This window comes from Cetorhinus maximus, chromosome 11, assembly GCF_964194155.1.
Source record: "Cetorhinus maximus chromosome 11, sCetMax3.hap1.1, whole genome shotgun sequence".
NCBI classification, from domain to species: Eukaryota; Metazoa; Chordata; class Chondrichthyes; order Lamniformes; family Cetorhinidae; genus Cetorhinus; species Cetorhinus maximus.
The window spans coordinates 47,782,678-47,802,709 of record NC_135889.1 but is presented as its reverse complement, the minus strand read 5'-3'; the positions used below and the strand labels follow the sequence as shown (position 1 = coordinate 47,802,709).

At 44.5% G+C, this 20,032-nt stretch overlaps 1 protein-coding gene across 2 annotated transcripts in view; it reads right to left on the bottom strand.

The window, feature by feature from the left end:
• Positions 1-20,032, bottom strand: part of calcrla (calcitonin receptor-like a) — a 98,554-nt gene that overhangs the window by 28,496 nt on the left and 50,026 nt on the right. The window contains exons 2-4 of one of the 2 annotated variants that reach the window (XM_078551903.1): positions 5,850-5,942; positions 5,001-5,148; positions 1,478-1,594 (exon numbers count right to left, since the gene is read on the bottom strand). In XM_078551903.1, coding sequence (XP_078408029.1) covers positions 1,478-1,594; positions 5,001-5,148; positions 5,850-5,909 — 325 coding nt within the window. In that variant the 5' untranslated portion in view covers positions 5,910-5,942. The remainder of the gene's footprint in view (positions 1-1,477; positions 1,595-5,000; positions 5,149-5,849; positions 5,943-20,032) is intronic. The other variant, XM_078551904.1, reaches the window with a different exon arrangement.

Below are 20,032 nucleotides of genomic sequence, written 5' to 3'. Positions count from 1 at the left end.
GAGTACAGTGACAGGAAGTGGGCAAGGACACAGAATGCAAACATTCAGCACCTCACACAGCTCTAAAAGATATGTGCTCACTAAAGAGCTTAATTTGCTCCTAGTATGCTGGTTGTACAATATTTGAGTGTTCATTTGCCACAGAGGGACACATTTGCTCAAGTTAGGTGTGCTATGATTATGACAAAGTGCTTCCCAAGTAGCAGAAACCACAATGCTGGCGATGGGAGTTGGGAAACTATAAACCTTCTAGATTGAGTGTGGTTTGCTGAATTTTGTGAACCAGGTCAGTCACCCTGTTGGCCTGACTCTGATCTGAGTTGGCCATGTACAGGGGAGGATAAGAGATTGACAGGCTTGGCCTAATGCTGCAAAATTCAGCACAGCCCTAACCTCAAGTGCACATTCAATTCTTCCTAAATCAAAAAATTAAGGATTGAGTAAAATTCAGCCTAGCAATGTAGCTGCGACGTGTTCAGATTTGAGAAAGCATGAGTTGAGTGATGAGATCCTGAAAAGATTACTTTGCTGAAGTGCTCCAGAAGACTGGACAGTGACAGGCTAGGCCTCCTCTCATTTTGGAAGGGCACCTTACTAATAAATAATGAGTCCTGCAATCACACCAGAAGCCAACATATGGATGCCAAAACTCTGTTACACTGTTTTATGCCACTTCTGCACCTGTGTCTTAATTGGTGGCACTATTGCCTCCCAATCACAAGGTCCCAGGTTCAAGATCCATTCCAGTGCTTGAGTACAAAAATCCATGCTGATGCTGCAGTGCAGTACTGAGGGAATGCTTCATTGTCAGAGTTGCCATCTATCATGCAGGGCCACCTAGTTGCTTGGGTGGATGTAAAAAATCCCATGGCACGATGTCAGAAAAGAGCAGGCGAGTTATCCCTGCTGTCCTGTCCAATATTTATCCTCAATCAACATCACAAACACAGATTATCTGGTCATTATCATGTTGCTGTTAATGGGAGTTTCCTGTGCACAAATTAGCTGCCACGTTTCCTACATTACAACAGTGACTACACTTCAGAAAGTACTTTATTAGCTGTAAAGTGCTATGACATGTCTGGTGTTGTGAGAAGCATGATATTAATGCAAGCCTTTCTTTTTATAAAATTGGAGCACCTCATTTTTTCTGGCTGGCATTGGGGCAGAAACCACTTCCATCAGTTTGTCAACCTAAGATCAACCCACCTGGGTTGCTAAACATGATTTGGTCCTTTCCATCGGACACCTACAAATTTAAAAATATTTAAATCAGAGTGAACATGTCGCAGCACCAATTTTCCAATGTTGGTGCTCGCTGTGCACTAGGGGTATGTTAGAAAGGGAAATATAAGGTACAGATGTTGCTGTTATCAGTGAAGGCTAGCAGGGGTGAGCAGTCTTTGAACTGGATGATTGCTTAAAGTTTGAGTCATGAGTACTGCAGCTAGGGATAACAAAGCAATACTGTCCATACCTGATGGATCGAAGTCTTGGAAGTAATCTGGGCAATGCTGAACAGCCACTGACCCTGGAGGAGTATCTTCCCAGCACAGCCACCCATCCCAAGTCCTGTCACAGGTGGTTCTTGTCTCTGGTGAAAGAAAGGGATGTTTAAAATGCTATAGGAAATACTAGAGGATATGTCTGTAATCCATTGAGATTATTTGCTGACATTTTCCCCCAAATGTAGCACTGTGACAAGTATAATTCCATTCCCTGTTTTTAAAAGTGCACTATCTTTATGACTATGAGTTTGGTAAACCTTAATTATTTTACAGAGAATCAGAATTTACAGCGCTGGAACATGCTATTCGCCCAGTCTGTGTCGGCGTTTCTGCTCAGCAGTGAGCTTCCTCCCACCTTACTTCATCTCACCCTATCAACATAACCTCCTATTCCTTTCTCCCTCATACACTTATCTAAATTCCCCTCAACAAAGACAAGGCCATATTTTTGTGAGGTCTGGCAGCTGCGTGGGACCTCCGAGAACTTACCCTATGATGTGTCAGTGTACAACACTGTACAAATGTCATTGTGACAAAACGACTAATGGTTTTCCGGGGGAAGGACTTTACGCGTCGGCGAGCAGGGGCGGGGCCCGCTCGCTGACGCGTAAAATGACGCGCGGTGACGTCAGGTGGAACTCCTGATGTCACCCCTCCCCATTTAAATTTTCAGGAAGGCGGAGGCGTGGTGAAATCAGCTGCGCGCCCGCCGACCTGTCAATAGCCAATTGAGGCCATTGACAGGGTCAATTAAGTAATTAAAGGACCTGCCCATCCAACCTTAAGGTTGGCGGGCAGGCCAGGAGCCCCAGCGGCAACTAGAAAAAGCATGAAACCTCATCCCCAGGTGTGATGAGGTTTCATGTAGGTTTTTTAAAATTTTAATAAAGTTTTTGTGAAAATTATGGATGTGTCCCAACTCATGTGACAGTGTTACATGAGGGGACATGTTAGGGAAATTTTACTTTTCTATTTTTAGGTTTCTTACATTTTGAGCCGACCTCCCTGAGGCAGCACTTAGCCTCAGGGAGATGAGGGCGCTCTTTCATGCGCACGCGCGAAAGAGCACACTACTGATTTTGGGATTCCCCTCCCGCCCACACAGGAAGAGCATAGCACTTCTGTGTGGACGTCACACTGGGCAGGCCTTAATTGGCCCACCCACGTAAAATGGCACCACGCCCCCGATCAGGGGCGCCAATCGGAAGTGCGCCTGTGCGCGCCCGCCCTTCAACTTCGCCCCCGATGGGGGGAAGATTCAGCCCCTGGATGTTTTACTTCCCCAAGCAAAAAAATGTTTGTGCAAACCGTTTACCCTATCAAAACCCCTCATGAGAATAAATAAGGAGAAACTGGCAGGAAGGTCAGTAACCAGAGAGCACAGATTTAAGGTAATTATCAAAATAGCTAGATGGGAAACAAGCAGATTTTTTTTTAATGCACCAAGATGTTATGATCTGGAATGCACCATCTGAAAGGCTGATGGAAAAAGATTCAACATAAGAGAAATTTGATATATACTTGAAAAGGGAAAAAAAATTGCAGGCATAAGGGGAAGAGAAAGGAAGTGGGATGATTTGGATAGCTCTTTGAAACAAACAGCCAGGCATGATGGGCAGAACAGCATCCTTCTGCACTGTATAATTGTGTCATTCTAACACTTCTTACAAATGTGAGAATTACATGCCCTCACATTACTTCATCACACCGCATCATGATAAACAAAAGGCAATTCACAAACATATCTTTGCTATTATTCTAACTGCCAGCAGCAATTCTAAACAGCATACTTAATAAACATTGTCATGCCAATCACAGCAATGCTGAGGTGATTTTTTTTTTGTTGTTAAATAAATTGATTTTTAAAATCTATTTTAGGATTCGAAGGGTTTGTGCACAGAGCCCTATTTTCTGCCGCCAACATGTTAGACAAACTGCTGCTGAACCCAGAGGTCCTTACACTAAATTTGTTATTCCCAAATATGATGATGCGATCTGACTCAAGTAAAATCAATTCTTTGGAGTAATTTTAATGATTAAAAATGAGCTTTTTTAAAATGATTCATTGTTGGGGTTTGGTAATCAGTAGCGAGGCACTTACTGCCCATCACTTGTTGTCCTTGAGACACTGGTGATGAACTGGTCTTGAGCCCCTGCAGTAATTGTGGCAAAGATACGCCCACACTGCTGTTAGGCAGGGTGGTCCAGGATGATGAAGGAACAGCAATATGTGTTCAAGGCAGGATGGTGTGTAAGTTTGGGATAGGAGGGGGTTGGGGTGGGGGCTGATCTTAGAGGTGATGATATTCCACTTTGCCTGCAGCCTTTGTCATTTTAGATAGTAGAGGTTGGGGTTTGGGATTAGCTTTTGAAGAGGTGAGTAACAGATGCTGAGAAGTTCCTGGTCATTGGAACTTCACCTGAAGTACAATGGAAACCTTGCTTCCATGGGTAAATGGGATCTCTGGCACACTTTGGTTGAATCAACGTCAGTGAAAAGGAAACAGCTCCCAGGAAGGTCTCAGCTAGAGTCTTTGGAATTGCAGTCACACTGCCAGAGTGTTAGTCATCCTCACAACTCCACCAGTTCCACTTTGCTGCTTTAACCCCAATTCCTTTGATAACCATATCAAACAGGAAGCTCCAATTGTCCCAGCATCCATGGCTTTTGGGGTGGGGTTGGGAGAATTCCAGATTTCTACTACCCATCTGTCAAAACAGATTTAGCACTTAGACCAACAATCTGATATAAAGTGGTGGGGGGAGCTGGGAGGGGCACTCTGCCCACTTGAATCCACCACTGCACAGCACCCTTTCACACTAACACACTTTTTGCAACCTTTGGAAATAACAGTAACCAGAACTGGGAAATGCACAGAAAGCATTACTATATAAGAGTTTGTCTGAGTTCCAATATCCCTGCCGTACTGTCGGCTTCCCTGTCAGTCCCTAATCAAGGGAATCAGAGGTCTGTGGAAGCATGGGCAACACTCCATTCAATGGCACCCTCATGCCAGTTAAATTTTTAATGACTCCTTACTAAAAATAAAAATGAAGGTTAAAAGGTTTTCTTTCCGCCAATGACAACTGTACAGCCGCTGCTGCAAAGCCTAAACTATGTGAGACTACCTCCCTAATCTGGCCTCACACCTGTTCCCTAGATCTGACTTGGGCAGCTTCACTTGGGAGTTACATAACGTTGCTGAAAGCACTTCATATTGATGCTAATTGTATAGTAGAAATGACCTGCTGTATTTCCTCCTCAACCTGTAAATGCTGAGCACAATGCCAACTGATCATTTTAAATTGCAGTCGCCTACCTTTAATTTATCAGCAATAAATGGATTGCTTTACGGCTAATGTAAAATTGAGTAGTGTCAATTGAGTGATGGTTCATTAGAATATGCTGCTGGCAATGGGGCAGAACCTTGAATGGACAAGCAACCACTGACACAATAGCATTGTATGCAAAACAGTCACTTCTTCCTTTACCATTTTCTTTGTGCAGAGGAGCCTGCATAATCTTTTGGTAACATTCATACTGCGCAGTCATTATTTTTTGCCTGGTGAAGCCAAGTCCATGGTACAATTCCACTGGTGCACTCCCTGTACTGTTCTCAGTCACGGCTGCTGAAAACTGTTGAAAAACAAATATATTGTTCCAGACATAAAACGTGTACAGACTTGTGGAGTTGAGAGTAAATTAAATTCTACTGCCATTAAGCCTTCATGCATCTCTTTGTCAGCAAAATTTAACTTATGCTCAATAATTTACATTGTTCTGAGTTGTTGAGCAGCATTTCCATAAGTGCCAAGAAATTAGCTTATTAGTTTGTCCTTTTAGACACTAGACTGTCGCCCCTCATCACCTCCACAGCCGTGCCAAATCCCTCCCCGCATCCCCATCAATTCTGCGGTCTTCCTCAAGAGACAAAAAGTCATTTAGAGATTACTGTGCAAAACTGAGGAAATTCTACATTACTTCAGATATGCAGCTCGCATTGACTCAATAATTACCATTCAAACTGGATTACTGGGTGGACTTTCCTGAAGAGGTATGTATGAAGCTACTATAACAAACGTGGCGACATTTGCAGACACATTAAGCAATACTCATGATGGAGGTGCTAGGGTTCTTTGCATGTCATCACAATAAAATTGGCACATAAACAGTGTGTACCATCCGTACAATTTATGCAAATCGGCCATATCGCATCCATAATAACACTGACAATATTTATATGCTGCACAGTAGAATTTATGAAGCTCAAACTAGAAAGGACAAAAACGGTTTTAATATATTTGCAAACTGGGTTATCTGCAGGAACTTTAAGGCCCTACCTTTGAAATGGAAAGAAAGAACAAAAAGTGAAACAGCCAATTCCCTTGCATCGAAGACATTGTCCAGAATAGTTCACTATTGAATATGACAGCCTGTGAAAGTGAAAGAAAAAATAGCCTGAGTGACAAATGGCAACTGGAACACATTAAAATAACACTCAACTCAGAATAGGGATTGTACACTTTTCCTGCTTGATATCATATATCACAGGGAATCTGCATCTTGCCTGTTTAATATCATATATCACAGGAATACTACATTGTTTCTGCCTAATATCATGATGCTCATGCAAGCAGCATGAGCTCCAAAATGCAGTTTAAATGTTGAAAGTACCTCAATAGCTCAGTTCTCTTTCGAATTTTGGTCACTTTGAGCTTGCTGCCACTTGTCTATTTAAGGACACCTCTCTACTGCAACTTCCAACGTGAAGTCTTTTCTCCTTCACAGCAATGAAAAAGTGACAGTATAACTCTATGCCTGGTCCTGATCTGACACCAGGCAGATACAAATCTCACACCATTGGCTTTGACACTTGATGGAGTGCATAATTGTACCATGGCCGAGTCAATCTGGATTTTAAAGTTGCTCCCTTGGGTCCCTGGGTATTTTTAAAATTCATTCATAATTTTAAAACTTTTGAGAATTCAGGCATTCACATCTGCTCTCCCAATAATTTTAAAATTTTACAGTTAGGTGTATATGCATGTAGGGATCCAACAGGGAAAACTATATACTTTACTGCTGACAGGAACCCATACACAATTATTGTTCTTGAGCTGATAATACATGCTCTCAGAGAATTATAATACGGCAGCAGGGCATGCCATACATTCTCATGGTAGATTAGTGTCAAATATAGTTATTTTGGAAATAATTTTTCTTGATGGCTGCAGTTAATCTGGTAATCTAATAGTGGTTGTCCCCTGTTGCACATACATCTGCTTTTGTCTTTCCGAAACTGAATCACAAATACTCACAAAACTTAAATTAACATACATATATTCTTTTAAGACCAAGCTTGTAATATGTACACCAGTTTGCCAGTGTTCCTTTGTTTCTCAGCAGCAAAAAAAGCCAACACTTTGATTTAAGTTACATTCTAAATACACACACACATGCTGGCTGCTTCCCAGAAACACTTTGCATATCCAAAGAAGAAAATTTGAAGTATTTATTGCTGCATGTGCTTATTTTACACAGGTTCCAAAATTAGACATTACTTTTAAAAATATCTTGTAAACCACGAAGGATTAATGGCATATTTTTAAACAGGACTATTATCATAAACATATCTGAAAGTATGTCATAATGTGTGACTGATGCACAGAATCACAGAATAGTTACGGTGCAGAAGGCCATTCGGCCCCTCACGTCAGCACTGGCTCTCCGAATGAGCATTATAACTTAGTGCCATTTTCCTGCCTTTTCCCCATAACCCTGCACGTTGTTTCTCTTTAAATAATGATCCAATGCCCTCTTGAATGCCTTGATTGAACCTGCCTCCACCACACTTTCAGGCAGCGTATTTCAGACCTGAACCACTCGTTGTGTGAAAAAGTTTTTTCTCATGTCACATTTGCTTCTCTTGCAAATCACTTTAACTCTGTGCCCTCTCATTCTCAATCATTTTACGAGCAGGAACAGTTTCTCCCTATCTACTCTGTTCAGCTCCCTTGTGATTTTGAACACCTTTATCAAATCTCCTCTTAGCCTTCTCCTCTCCAAGGAGAACAGTCCCAACTTCTTCAATCTATCTTCTTAACTGCAGTTTCTCATCCCTGGAACCATTTTTGTAAACCTCTTTTGTACTCTCTCCAATGCGTTCACATCTTTCCTAAAGTGTGGCACTCAGAACTATACACAGTACTCCAGCTGAGGTCTAACTAGTGTCCTACATAAGTTCAGCATTAACTCCTTGCTCTTGTACTCTATGGCCCTATTAATAAAGCCTAGGATACTGTATGCTTTATTAACTGCTCTCTCTATCTGACCTGCCACCTTTAATGACTTATGCACATATACATGCAGGTCCCTTTGCTCCTGCACACGCTTTAGAGTTGTATCCCTTATTTTGTATTGTCTCTCCATGTTTTTCCTACCAAAATGAATCACTTCACACTTCTCTGCATTGAACTTCATCTGCCACCTATCTGCTTGAATAAATCGACTGTCTCGAAGAGAAATCTTTGCCTCCCCAAGTGCTGCACTCATTTCTCCTCTCAACTTGTTGATGTCCTTTTGAAGTTCTACACTGTCTTCTTCACAATTTACAATGCTTCCAAGTATCATGCACAAACTTTGAAATTGTCCCCCGCATTCCAAGATCTAGATCATTAATATATATCAGGAAAAGCAAGCGTCCCAATACTGACCCCTGGGGAACTCCATAATAAAACTTCCTCCAGCCTGAAAAATATCCATTAAACATTACTTATTGTTTCCTATTACTCAGCCAATTTTTTACTGACATTGCCACTGTCCCTTTTATTCCATGAGCTATTACTTTTCTCATAAGTCTGTTGTGTGGCACTGTATCGAATGCCTTTTTAAAGTCTGTGAGCAGAATTTTTTGCTGAGCGGACGGGTGCACACCTGACTCACTCGAGCGTAAAATAGCACGTGATGATGTCGGGCGAGTGTCCTGATGTCATCACGGACTTGTGCGATATTTTGGTCGGCGAGAATGACCAGTTAAAGCCATTAAAAAGGCAACTGATGCCAATTTTTCATTGCCCATGCAATTTCGTGCTCATTGGCATGGGCAAAATGGGCAGACGACCTGCTGACAATTTCAAAAACCTCATCCACGGGTGGGATAGAAAGGGTCAGCAGCATTGGGTAGTGAGGAGTTTGGTAGATAGTTTGCTAGCTGGTGACTTATTGGTATATTGCAGCTTCATCTCTGTTCAGGACTTCATTGTTAGCATTTCCAGGCTTCATTTCAGGACTCCTTGGTGTCTCCAAGGATCCCAGAGAATTCAGACCATGTGGAGTCTTCCAGATATCAGACAGCCTTCTTTTACACTACTAATGGGGATTGTGGTCTCCACTGGTGGCACCTCCTCTGAGGAGGAAGAGAGGGCCAGAAGGGAGAGGAGGCCAGGTGTCCCTACGCAGCTTCCAGAGGAGCCACCTGTAGGAAGAGAGGCGCAGGCACAAGTGGTGCAGGGCCAGCAGGTAGTCCAAGGCAGAAGGGGCCACAGAAGACAACATTATCCTGCTGCCAGGGTATACAGGCGGTGATGAAACTACCTCAATATGTTAGAGGTGCAAGGCTGAAGGAGGTTCCGCCTCTCAAGGGAGACAGTGACCTCTATTTGTCAGAGGATCAGGCCTGATATCAGCTCCAACTGTATGGGTGGACACCCCATGTCAGTGGCTCTGAAGGTCACAGCGGACCTCAACTTCTATGCCTCCAGCTCTTTCCAAGACTCAGTGGGTGATCTGTGTGGAGTCTCTCAATCAGCTGTCCACAGTTGCATCAAGCTGGTGATAGAAGCTCTGTTCAGATGGGTATTGACTTTCATTCATTTCTGTATGGATGAGGCCAGCCAGGCTGAGCAAGCCAGAGGCTTTGCAGCAATAGCTGGCTTCCCCCGCGTCCAGGGTGCAATCGACTGCACACATCTGGCCATCAAGGTGCTGGCGGGTGAGCCCGGTGCCTTCGTCAACAGGAAGGGCTTCCACTCCATGAACGTGCAGATAGTGTTTGAACACAGGATGCAGATTCTGCAAGTCTGTGCAAGGTACCCAGGCAGCTCCCATGACACATACACCCTGCGACACTCCCAGGTGCTGAGGCTCTTCAGTGCTCCAGCCCGACTGGATGGATGGCTGCTGGATGACAAGGGCTATCCCTTGAAAAGGTGGCTCATGACGCCTCTCCGCTACCCAAGAAGAGGCCGAGCAGCGGTACAACAGGAGCCACGCCTCCACAAGGGAGGTGATAGAGAGGACCATAGGTCTTCTGAAGATGCACTTCTGATGCCTGGACCATTCAGGGGGAGCACTACAATACCCCCCAGAGTGGGTGTCACTGATAGTAGTTGCATGCTGCATTCTCCACAATCTGGCATTGGAAAGGGGGGACCCATTGGAGGAAGAGGATCTTGATGCAGCTCCACAGGCCACAGGCGATGAATCGAGTAGTGAGTCAGAAGAGGAGCACAGTGAGGAGAACGCAGAGAGAGTGCAGGCAGACCTCAGTAACCTCCAGGGAGGCAGGGACACTAGGAACGTCTAGATCCAAAGCTCCTTCAGCTAGGCTGCTAAATAGGCGCTACCACCTCATGCCAGGGCTGCCGCCTCTATCCCGGGTGTCTGCAATGACCCTTTCCTTTGACCCCAAAGTCCACTCAGTGTCTTGTGCAATAAAGTTTTGAGCCACCCACATCCAGCATTACATACTGGCGTAACCTGCACCACATTAAATAAAAAAGGTGAAGCATAATCAGGGAATCAGGACAAAAGAAACTTTATCTCATGTTGACAGTCAAAACAAACTAATAGAACCTTCTCTGGTCTTCAACCCAGACCAGTACACATAAACAAATCATTGCACAACAGTAGGTCTCCCATGACTAGTTCCTCTTGTGCTCAAGGCACCTTAAACTTACGTTTGCGGGTGCTACGTCTCGCTGTTCCCCCTTTGCTGGCAGCGGCATTGGAGACAGCCTGCTCACTCTGCTGTCCTGTTGGCCTTGATGACGTTGGCGGTCGTCCTCTGGCCAGTGGAGCCTGTCCTGCCCCACCTGGGAGGGAGCAGCCAGTGCCGTGGCTGGCATCTCCCCAGTCACTGCAGCCTCATCAGATGCCATGGTCACTGGCAGAGGGGTGGAGGAGCTGCTGCTATCATCCAGAGCACCCAGAGAGGAGCCCGCAGAGATGACAGGCAGCTCATGCGTCAATGTGAGGTCGCTCTGGACCACCCTGCTTGGCATTGATGGATGGGCACCTAGCTGGGATACTGGGTGCCTTATCCATCTCCCACACTGACACTGACCACCTGAGGTCATTGCCTGTGTGCGGGCTTGCAGGTCTGAGTGCAACCCCAGGAACCCCTCATTCTGTCCCTGGAGCTGCCTCTCCATGATAGTCGCCACTCTCTCAATGGAGGAGGCAGTGCGCTCGCCAATGAGGGTCAACGCAGCGCTCACGGTCCGCATGGACTTCTCCACAACGGAGACCATGGTACACACACCCTCATGGATCTCCGCCAGGCCCTCCCACACATCCTGCTGGACGTCCAGCATCTGCCGCCTAATGGACGACTCCAGAGGCTCATCATCAGCCTTCGACTCAGCATCATCCTGGTCTCCAGCAGCCCTCCGACTGCCGGCACCCTGGGCACTCTCTGCCTCTGCCTGCACCTCAAGTGAGTGTGAAGTGCCCTCACCGCTCTGCACCTAGCCGAAGATCTAATGCCAACCGAGGTGCTAGTATCTGCATTGGTGCGTAGTTCAGAGAGTGGGTGTGAAGCAGGTGCATCTGGAGCCTGGCGGTCCTCTGACATCAGGGGTGGGTCTTCGGGGTCCTGCGATTGGGTGCATGGTGGTGAATCTAAGGGAGAACAACCACATATCATTAGTTTAAGTCATCACACTGTCACTGTGCATGCCAGGCACCCTGCTGAGACTATGGAGGAGGCATCATGGTGCCATTGTCTTTCAATGATCAATAGGGAATCCAGTTTTGAGGCCCCATCAATGATGAGACTTTATAAGATTGTTTGCACCATCCGAAACTCTTACTTCTGTGCAATGCCCTCTAACCTTTGTCTGACACCCCAGCCTCTCCATGGCCGGTTAACCGAGGCGTGTGGCGCCTCACCAGCTCCAAGGCGTCCTGCTCGTATCTGGTTAGGATTAGGAGGTTTGCGTGGCCTCCACCGGTCCGCAACCTCTCAATGTTGTTATGGGCTGGCTTCTCCTGAAAGGACAGAGGCACATTGATTAGTCCACTCTCTACCTGCAGCACCATTGCAGCCTGGCCAACTCCACCTGAGGAGCACCTCGCAGGGCAGATCCGAGTCATGGCCCTCAAACTACAAGGCACCCAGTCCAAGCAGCCAGGGTTCACCCCCTTGGCCAGCTCCGGTGACATTGATAGTTGGCACTCAGACTCTAACACCCCTGAGCTCCACAGGGGGATGACCAGCCCATAACACTTCAACACGCTGATCTATGCGAACATGGTACTCACCCTTCCTGAGTGCGGCAGGTCATTAAACCTCTTGTGGCACTGGACCCATGTGTGCCACACAATATCATGGCTGCTGACCACCTCCCAAGCTCTTTTTGTGAGGTGTGGTGGCCTCCTTCTTCCATCCCTGGGGACAAGGGTATCTCTCCTGACAACCACCTCCCCCAGGAGGACCACAAGGCACTCAGCAGAAAACCAGGGGCCGCGTGCCCATAATTTATAATCCATAATTTATAATCTCCAGTTGACAACACTGAAGACGTCTTCTTCGCCGGCAGCCTTCCAGGGCCTGACTGTGCCGGTTTTAAACCGGCTGCTGGGTCGCCATTGGACCCGGTGGCCGACAGGCCTCCTTCCCCCTCCTGCCCCTTCCTGACCACTGGGGAGCCGCCGTTCGCACTTAGCGAGCCTTAATTGGCCTGCCAGCATGAAATCGCAGTCTGGGGCCAATCGCGGGTGGCAGCACCTTTCCTGGCCACTCCCGGGCCTGCTGATCACGCCCGCCAAACTCAAAATTCTGCCCCATGTGCACCACATCGACAGCATTACCCTCATGTACCCACTCTAAGAACTCTTGCCTCTCCCTTTACACTACCACTATTAAAGTCCCCCATTATAACTACTCTAGAATGTTTGCACCTCTGTAATTTCCCCACAGATTTGTTTCTCTACATCCTTCCAACCCGTTGGTGGGATATAGACTACACCGAGCAATTAAATTACACTATTTTTGTTCCTTAGCTCTATCCAAATTGATTCCGTCCTGGAACCCTCTGGGGTATCCTCTTTCTCCAGCACTGCAATGCTCTCCTTAGCCAATACATTCACCCCTCCGCCTTTTTTTCCTGCCCTATCTTTCCTGAATACCTTGTACTCAGGAATATTTAACACCCAGTTCTACCCTTCCATGAGCCAAGTCTCTGTTATCGCCACAACATCATATTTCCACATGGCAATCTGCACCTGTAACTCCCCAATCTTATTTACTATACTCCGTCCATTCACATAAATGCAGTAGAACCCTAATTTAGACTTCATGACTTTCTCCCTTACTCTGACTCTACCTATTAACTTACTATTCTCTATTCTAGTGCTATCTGTCTCCCCCAGTATTTTGTGCACCTTGGTATTACTCTTTAATATTCTCTCCTGGCTCCCACGGCCCTGCCAAGTTAGTTTAAAGCCCCCCCCACCAACAGGACTAGCAAAACACCCGCAAGGAACTCAGTCCCGGCTCTGTTCAGGTGCAACCCATCCAGCTTGTACAGGTGCCACCTGCCCCAGAGCCAGTCCCAATGCCCCAGGAATCTAAAGCCCTCCCTCCTGCACTATCTTTCCAGCCATGCATGCATTTGCCTTATCCAAAAGACAATCCTCTTCCCAAGCAAGTCTACAAAAAATGATGCTCTTCATAAGACTTCTTAAGGATCCACATAGTGCTGCCCCGCCTTGTTGCGTTTGTAGCATTCCTGCCTCTGAATTAGAAGTTTCTGGGTTCAACTTCGTTCCCTCCCGCCATTCCAGGACCTGAGCACATAACCAGTTCAGTGCTGAGGAAACACTGCACTGTTGACCATAGGACATTTTGGGATATTTATTATTTCAAAAAAGTTCTCTTTGTACTATTATTTTTATGTCTTCCTCTCCACAGATGCTGTCAGACCTGCTGAGTTTTTCCAGCAAATTTTGTTTTTGTTTCAGATTTCCAGCATCTGCAGTATTTTGCTTTTATCATTTTTATGTGCTGGGTTACTAAGAATTTGGGGATACTGTTGTGCCAGGTCACGATAACACCTCAAACTGTCTATAGAATCAACTGTAAGCCACAAGAAGTATGACAAAGAAGAGTTCAATACAAAATTTCCATTCAAAAGCTTGAGAAAGTGTTTGTTCTTGAATCTAAAGCCTGAATTTCAGTTCCTTGTTAGGTGTGAGCTTCGGTTCTGGTTTGCAATATTATTTCAACTGGGGTAAATTCTTATGATCCCGTGCTCCCACTAGGGATGGTTTGCTCCAAGGGATGCTGGGTTAGAGATAGGGCAATGATGCTGCAGCCCTTATTCTTGGATTTTCACTCCCAGTCCCTCCAGTAATCATAAGCATGAAATTCACACTGTTCAAATATCCCACTTTAGAAAAACTGTTAAATGATCTTTAAAGCCCAATCAGATTTAGTGCTTTACACTACTCCATTTGATACTAAAAACAACAAGCGTTCATAAAGCACCTTTAACATCGTAAAACATTCCAAGGCCATTTACAGGAATGCTATCATACAAAATCTGACACCAAACCAAAGAAGAAGACATTAAAATAGATTATCGAAAGTTTGTTCAAAAGTATAGCTTTAAAGAGCATCTTAAAGGGCAAGTGTGAGAGGCAGAGTACATGTCAGAAGCTAGGATCTAGATGGCTAAAAGCGTAGCTGTCCATTGCAACAGCACGATGACCAATTTCACATATCACTGTTAACCCAAACACATGATTTTTGAGTCAGAGCTTAATAAGAACTCAGAAAAGAAGATCACATGCACATAAATGTATACCTTGGGATCGATTATTATGCTGTAAATTTTGTTAGCCTCAGAGCCCAGTTCTTCCCTCGTCCCTCACAACCATGATGGACAAGGTGCATTTGACTGGTTAAATAATTTGGAATTTATTTGATTGTTTATGGGTTTGTTTTCAAATGCATGTTCAATTATCCAGTCTTAGCATCTCATGCTTGGCAAATATATACAAATGGTTTTGCAGTAACAACTGGAGACAATTATTTTCCGATATCTTCTGGAATCTTGTTTCTCAGGCTGTAAACCATTTACTACATAACGCAAACAACATGGCGGATTTTGTATTACCCATGTCACATTAAAGTTTTCTTCATGTATCCACAGACAAATGAAATATTTCTCCATTTACAAGCGAAATTATACCTTGAATTCAAAAAAAATGTGTTGGATCTCCTGGGATGCTATTCATCGGTATAAGCCAATTGTTCTTGAGCAATGGCTCAGCGGATAGCTGAACCATACAAATCAGGTAGTCTCAGGTTCAATCTCTCATCTACGCTGAGCTAGCTAATCTCAGCTGATATCATTGTGGCTTGCCATTGCTAAGAATAGGTACGTTCATGAAAAACAAAATTGGGATGGTACTTATCAGAGGGGAGGTTGGAACTCTGCTAGTTACAGTGCAGGATGAGGAAAAATCAAATTTGATGCTTCCATCTAGTCGGTCTCAACATTCATGGTGGCACAATAAGTGTAGCACCTTTAGTGGCCTGGCAGCAGGTTGCCCTCATACCCACCTGTTCACAAAAGCAAGGGTAATGCACAAGCAGAGAAGAATGGAGAGGAAAATGGTGCATTTCCTCAATGGAGGATAATATACCCTCAGAAAGCTGTTAAATGTAATTAAGGATTAGCTTCATACTCGTAGAGTAAATTGTGTAGCGAGCATCTTCCAAATATTTACAAGGAAAGAACAGTTTAATAGTAACTAACTTAATTTATTTTTCAATTTGAAGAGTTGTAAGGTCATAATGAGAACATAAGCAATAGGAGCAGGAGTAGGCCATTTGGCCCCTCAGGCCTGCTCCACCATTCAATAAAATCATGGCTGATCTGACTGTAGCCTTAACTCCACTTTTCTGCCTGTCCCTAATAAGAATTAAAACCTGTCTAACTCAACCTTGGATATATTCAATGACCCAGCCTCCACTGCTCTCTTGGGTAGGGAACTCCAGAGATTAACAACCCTCTGCCAGAAGAAGTTCCTCCTCAGTTCCATCTTAAATGGAAGACCCCTTATTTTAAAACTGTGCCCCCTAGTTCCAGATTCTTCTGCAAAGTGAAACATCCTCTCAGCATCTACCCTGTCGAGCCCCCTCAGAATTCTATATGTTTGAACAACATCACCTCTCATTCTTCAAAATGCCAATGAATATAGAATCTTTTCATATAAAACAACCCCTTCATTGTAGGAACCAACCTATTGAACCTTGTCTGAATTACTTTGAGTGCAAGTATATCCTTCTTTAGGTACGGAGACCAAAACTGTACACAGTACTCTAGTTGCTGTCTCACAAATGCTCGATACAGTTGTAGCAAGACTTTTATACTCCATCCCCCCTGCAATAAAGGCAATTCCATTTGCCTTCCTAATTACTTGCTGTACCTGCATGCTAATTTTTTGTGATTCATTTGCAAGGAAATCTAGATCTCTCTGTATCACGGCATTTTGCATTCTGTCTCCATTTAAGTAATTTTCTGTTTTTCTATTCTTCTCGCCAATGGACAACCTCATATTTTCCTACATTATACTCCACCTTCCAAATTTTTGCCCTCGCACTTTGCCTACCTATAACACTTTACAGACTCCTTGCATCCTTCTCACAACTCGTTTTCCTACCTATCTTTGTATCATCAGCAAATTTGGCTACTACACAGTTGGGATATAGATCGTAAATAGTTGAGGCCCCAGCCTTGATCGGTGTGGCACTCCACTCGTTACAGTTTGCCAACCTGAAAATGACCCTTTTACCTCAATTCTCTGTTTCCTATTAGTTAGCTAATCCTCTAACCATGCTAATATATTACCTCCTCGACTCCCCTCTCAAAATGAGCTCTAATCTTGTGTAACCTTTTGTGTGGCACTCTATCAAATGCCTTTTGGAAATCTATTAGTTCTCCTTTATCCATCCTACTTGATTCATCCTCAGAGAATTCTAATAAATTTCATAAATTTAAAAATGAATTTCTCTTTCACAAAATCATTTTGACTCTGCCTGATTGTATTATGATTTTCTAAATGACCTGTTACTACTTCTTTCATAATAGATTCTAGCATTTTCCAAATAAAAGTTGTTTGGCTAACTGGCCTATAGTTTCCTACTTTCTGTCACCCTCCTCTCTTGAACAGAGATGTTGCATTTGTGGTTTTCCAACCTGCTGGGATCTTTATAGAATCTAGGGCATTTTGGGAGATTACAACCAATGCATCTGCTATTTCTGAAGCCGCTTCCTTTAAGACCCTAGGACACAGGCTATCTGATTCAGAGGGCTTGTCAGACTTTAGTCCCATTAGGCTTCCCATTACTTTTTCTTTAGTGATCAGGATTGTTTTAAGTTTCTTCGTTCATTTTGCCTCTTGATTTTCTACTACTCTTGGGATGCTTTTTGTGTCTTCTATTGTGAAAGTAGATACATATGACCATACAAACACACGAATTAGGAGCAGGAGTAGGCCACTTGGCCCTTTGAGCCTCCCCCATCATTCAATAATATCATGGCTGATCTGATTTTAACCTCAACTCCACATTCCTGCCTACACCCGATAACTTTTCACCCCCTCCCTTATCAGGGATCTATCTGCCTCTGCCTTAAAAATATTCAAAGACCCTGCCTCCATCGCCTTTTGAGGAAGAGAATTCCAAAGACTCACAACCCTCTGAGAGAAAAAAATTTTCCTCATCTCTGTCTTAAATGGGCGACCCCTTATTTTGAAATAGTGACCCCTAGTTCTAGATTCTCCCACATGAGGAAACATTCTTTCCACGTCCACCCCGTCAAGACCTCAGGATCTTATATGTTTCAATCAAGTCGCCTCTTACTCTTCTAAACTTCAGCGGATACAAGCCTAGCCCATACAGCCTTTCCACATATGACAACCCATTCCATTCCAGGTATTCCTCTGAACTGCTTCCAATGATTTTATGCCCTTCCTTAAATAAGGAGACCAATACTGTACACAGTACTCCAGATGTAGTCTCACCAATGCCCTGTATAACTGAAGCATAATCTGCCTACTCATGTATTCAATTCCCCTTGCAATAAATGATAACAATCTATTAGCTTTGCTAATTATTTGCTGTACCTGCATACTAACCTTCTGTGATTCATGCATTAGGACACCCAGATCCCTCTGCATCTCAGAGCTCTGCAATCTCTTACCGTTTAGCTAATATGTTTCTTTTTTATTCTTACTACCAAAATGGGCAATTGCACATTTTCCCACATTATGGCCTGAATTTTACCCTTGGCTTGCACGCGGGGTCAGTGGGCCCAGGAGCAGCCGAGAAACGGACCGCCGACTGCAATCGGCCCCTGACCACAATTTCACACTGGCTGGCTAATTAATGGCCATCCAGTGTGAAACACATGCTGAAATGCTCAGTGCTGCCAGGGTAGATCGGAAGGGGGGGGGGGGGGGGGGGGAGGGCGGGTGATGACATCACTGCGGGCACAGCCAAGCGCTGCAAGAGAGCTCCCTGAAGGCAGACAGCTGCCTCATGGAGCTGCAGACCTGCAAATAATGAAATAAAGGTGTAAAAAACTGCAAAAAAAAGTCCATGCATCACAATCGAGTACCTGAAAGCATACCTCATAAAAATGCTGTACCCAGATATTTACTTTTATTTTATTTCCTAACGGAGATTTCATCCCGCCCTTGGATGAGGTTTGATGAAAAATGTAAAGGACGCCTGGCCGATTTGCCCATCCGCCAACCGTGGACGGGCCACGAAAAATCACAGACAATTGTGCCGCTAATGGGCTTAATTGCCCTCTTAATTGTCAGCGGGTGTGTTTCCAACTTTTCCGGGTGCCCGCCGAGCGAAATATCACGCAACTGCACAACGATGTCGGGACGCTCGCCCGACATCATCTGGTGCGATTTCACACCCAATCAGGTCGGGCCCGCAAAGTGTAAAATTCTGCCCTATACTTCATTTGCCAGATCTTAGGTCATCCCTCCCTATTGTGCTAATATCATCTTTAATTAACAGAGCCACCACTCCGCCTTTTCCTAGCTTCCTGCCCTTCCTAAATGTCACATACCTCCCAATATTCAGGTCCCAATCTGTGTCATCCTGCAGCCATGCTTCCGTAATGGTTATTAAATTGTACTTATTTATCTCTATTTGCACCATCAGTTCATTTGTTTTGTTTCGAATGCTACGTGCATTCAGATACAGAGCCTTAAGTTTAGTTCTTTTATTTTTTTTGAAACCTCTGGCCTTATCTGCTGTTTTACTCTTAGATTTGTACTATCTGTCCTTTCCTGTCCTCATCTGTTTATCATTTCCTGGATTAATACCTTCCTCTCTTGCCTTGTCTCTACTCCTTGATATATTCACATCTTCCCAAATTTCATCAAAAATATTTGTTCAAAGTCTCTGCATAGATAATGGTAAATGTTTGAAACTCTCTGCATTTCTTGTTTCCCATTATTAATTCCTCAGTCTCATCCCTCATTTTAGCTAGTCTTATCCTTTTTATATACTTGTAGTAGCTTTTACTGTCTGTCTTTTATTTCTTGCAAGTTTTCTCTCATACTCTAATTTCTCCCTCTATTTTTTTTTCATCCTTTGCTGGTTTTTAAAATTTTTCCAATCTTCTAGCCTACCACTAATCTTTGCAGCATTGCCCTGCTCATTTCGGGGGTGTTTCAATCTCCAGGGGTAGAACATTCCATTTGACGTGCGAGGGGGCGGGCCCCACACGTCCACACATAAAATGATGCGCAGTGATGTCAGGTGAGCATCCCGACATCACCGCGCGCCATCGCCATATTTTGCTGGGCAGGCGTGCAATGAAGTCTGACGTGTGCGCCGCCATTAATTAACGGGCCACTTAAGGCCCTTTAGTATTCAATCGGCGCCAATTTTTCAGCGCCCGTGCGATCTTCGGGATGGGCAAGCGGGTAAGAGGCATTTGTATTAACCTCATCCATGGGCAGGATAAAAGGGTTCAGTGGGGTCATGAATCTGCTCTGTAAAATATTTATTGATGAAAGTTTTTCAAGCTTGCCTGAGTGATCTGCAATACTTCAGAACACTTTTCCTGGACTTTTAATCTTCAGGTCAGCATTCTGCGGTGAGGAATCTTTTCCGGGTCTGCAGGTCTCAGGAAGCTTTCCCTTAGCCTGGGTATGGGAGCTGATCTGTCCACCAGAGGCAGCTCTTCTGAGGAGGGAGGGAGGG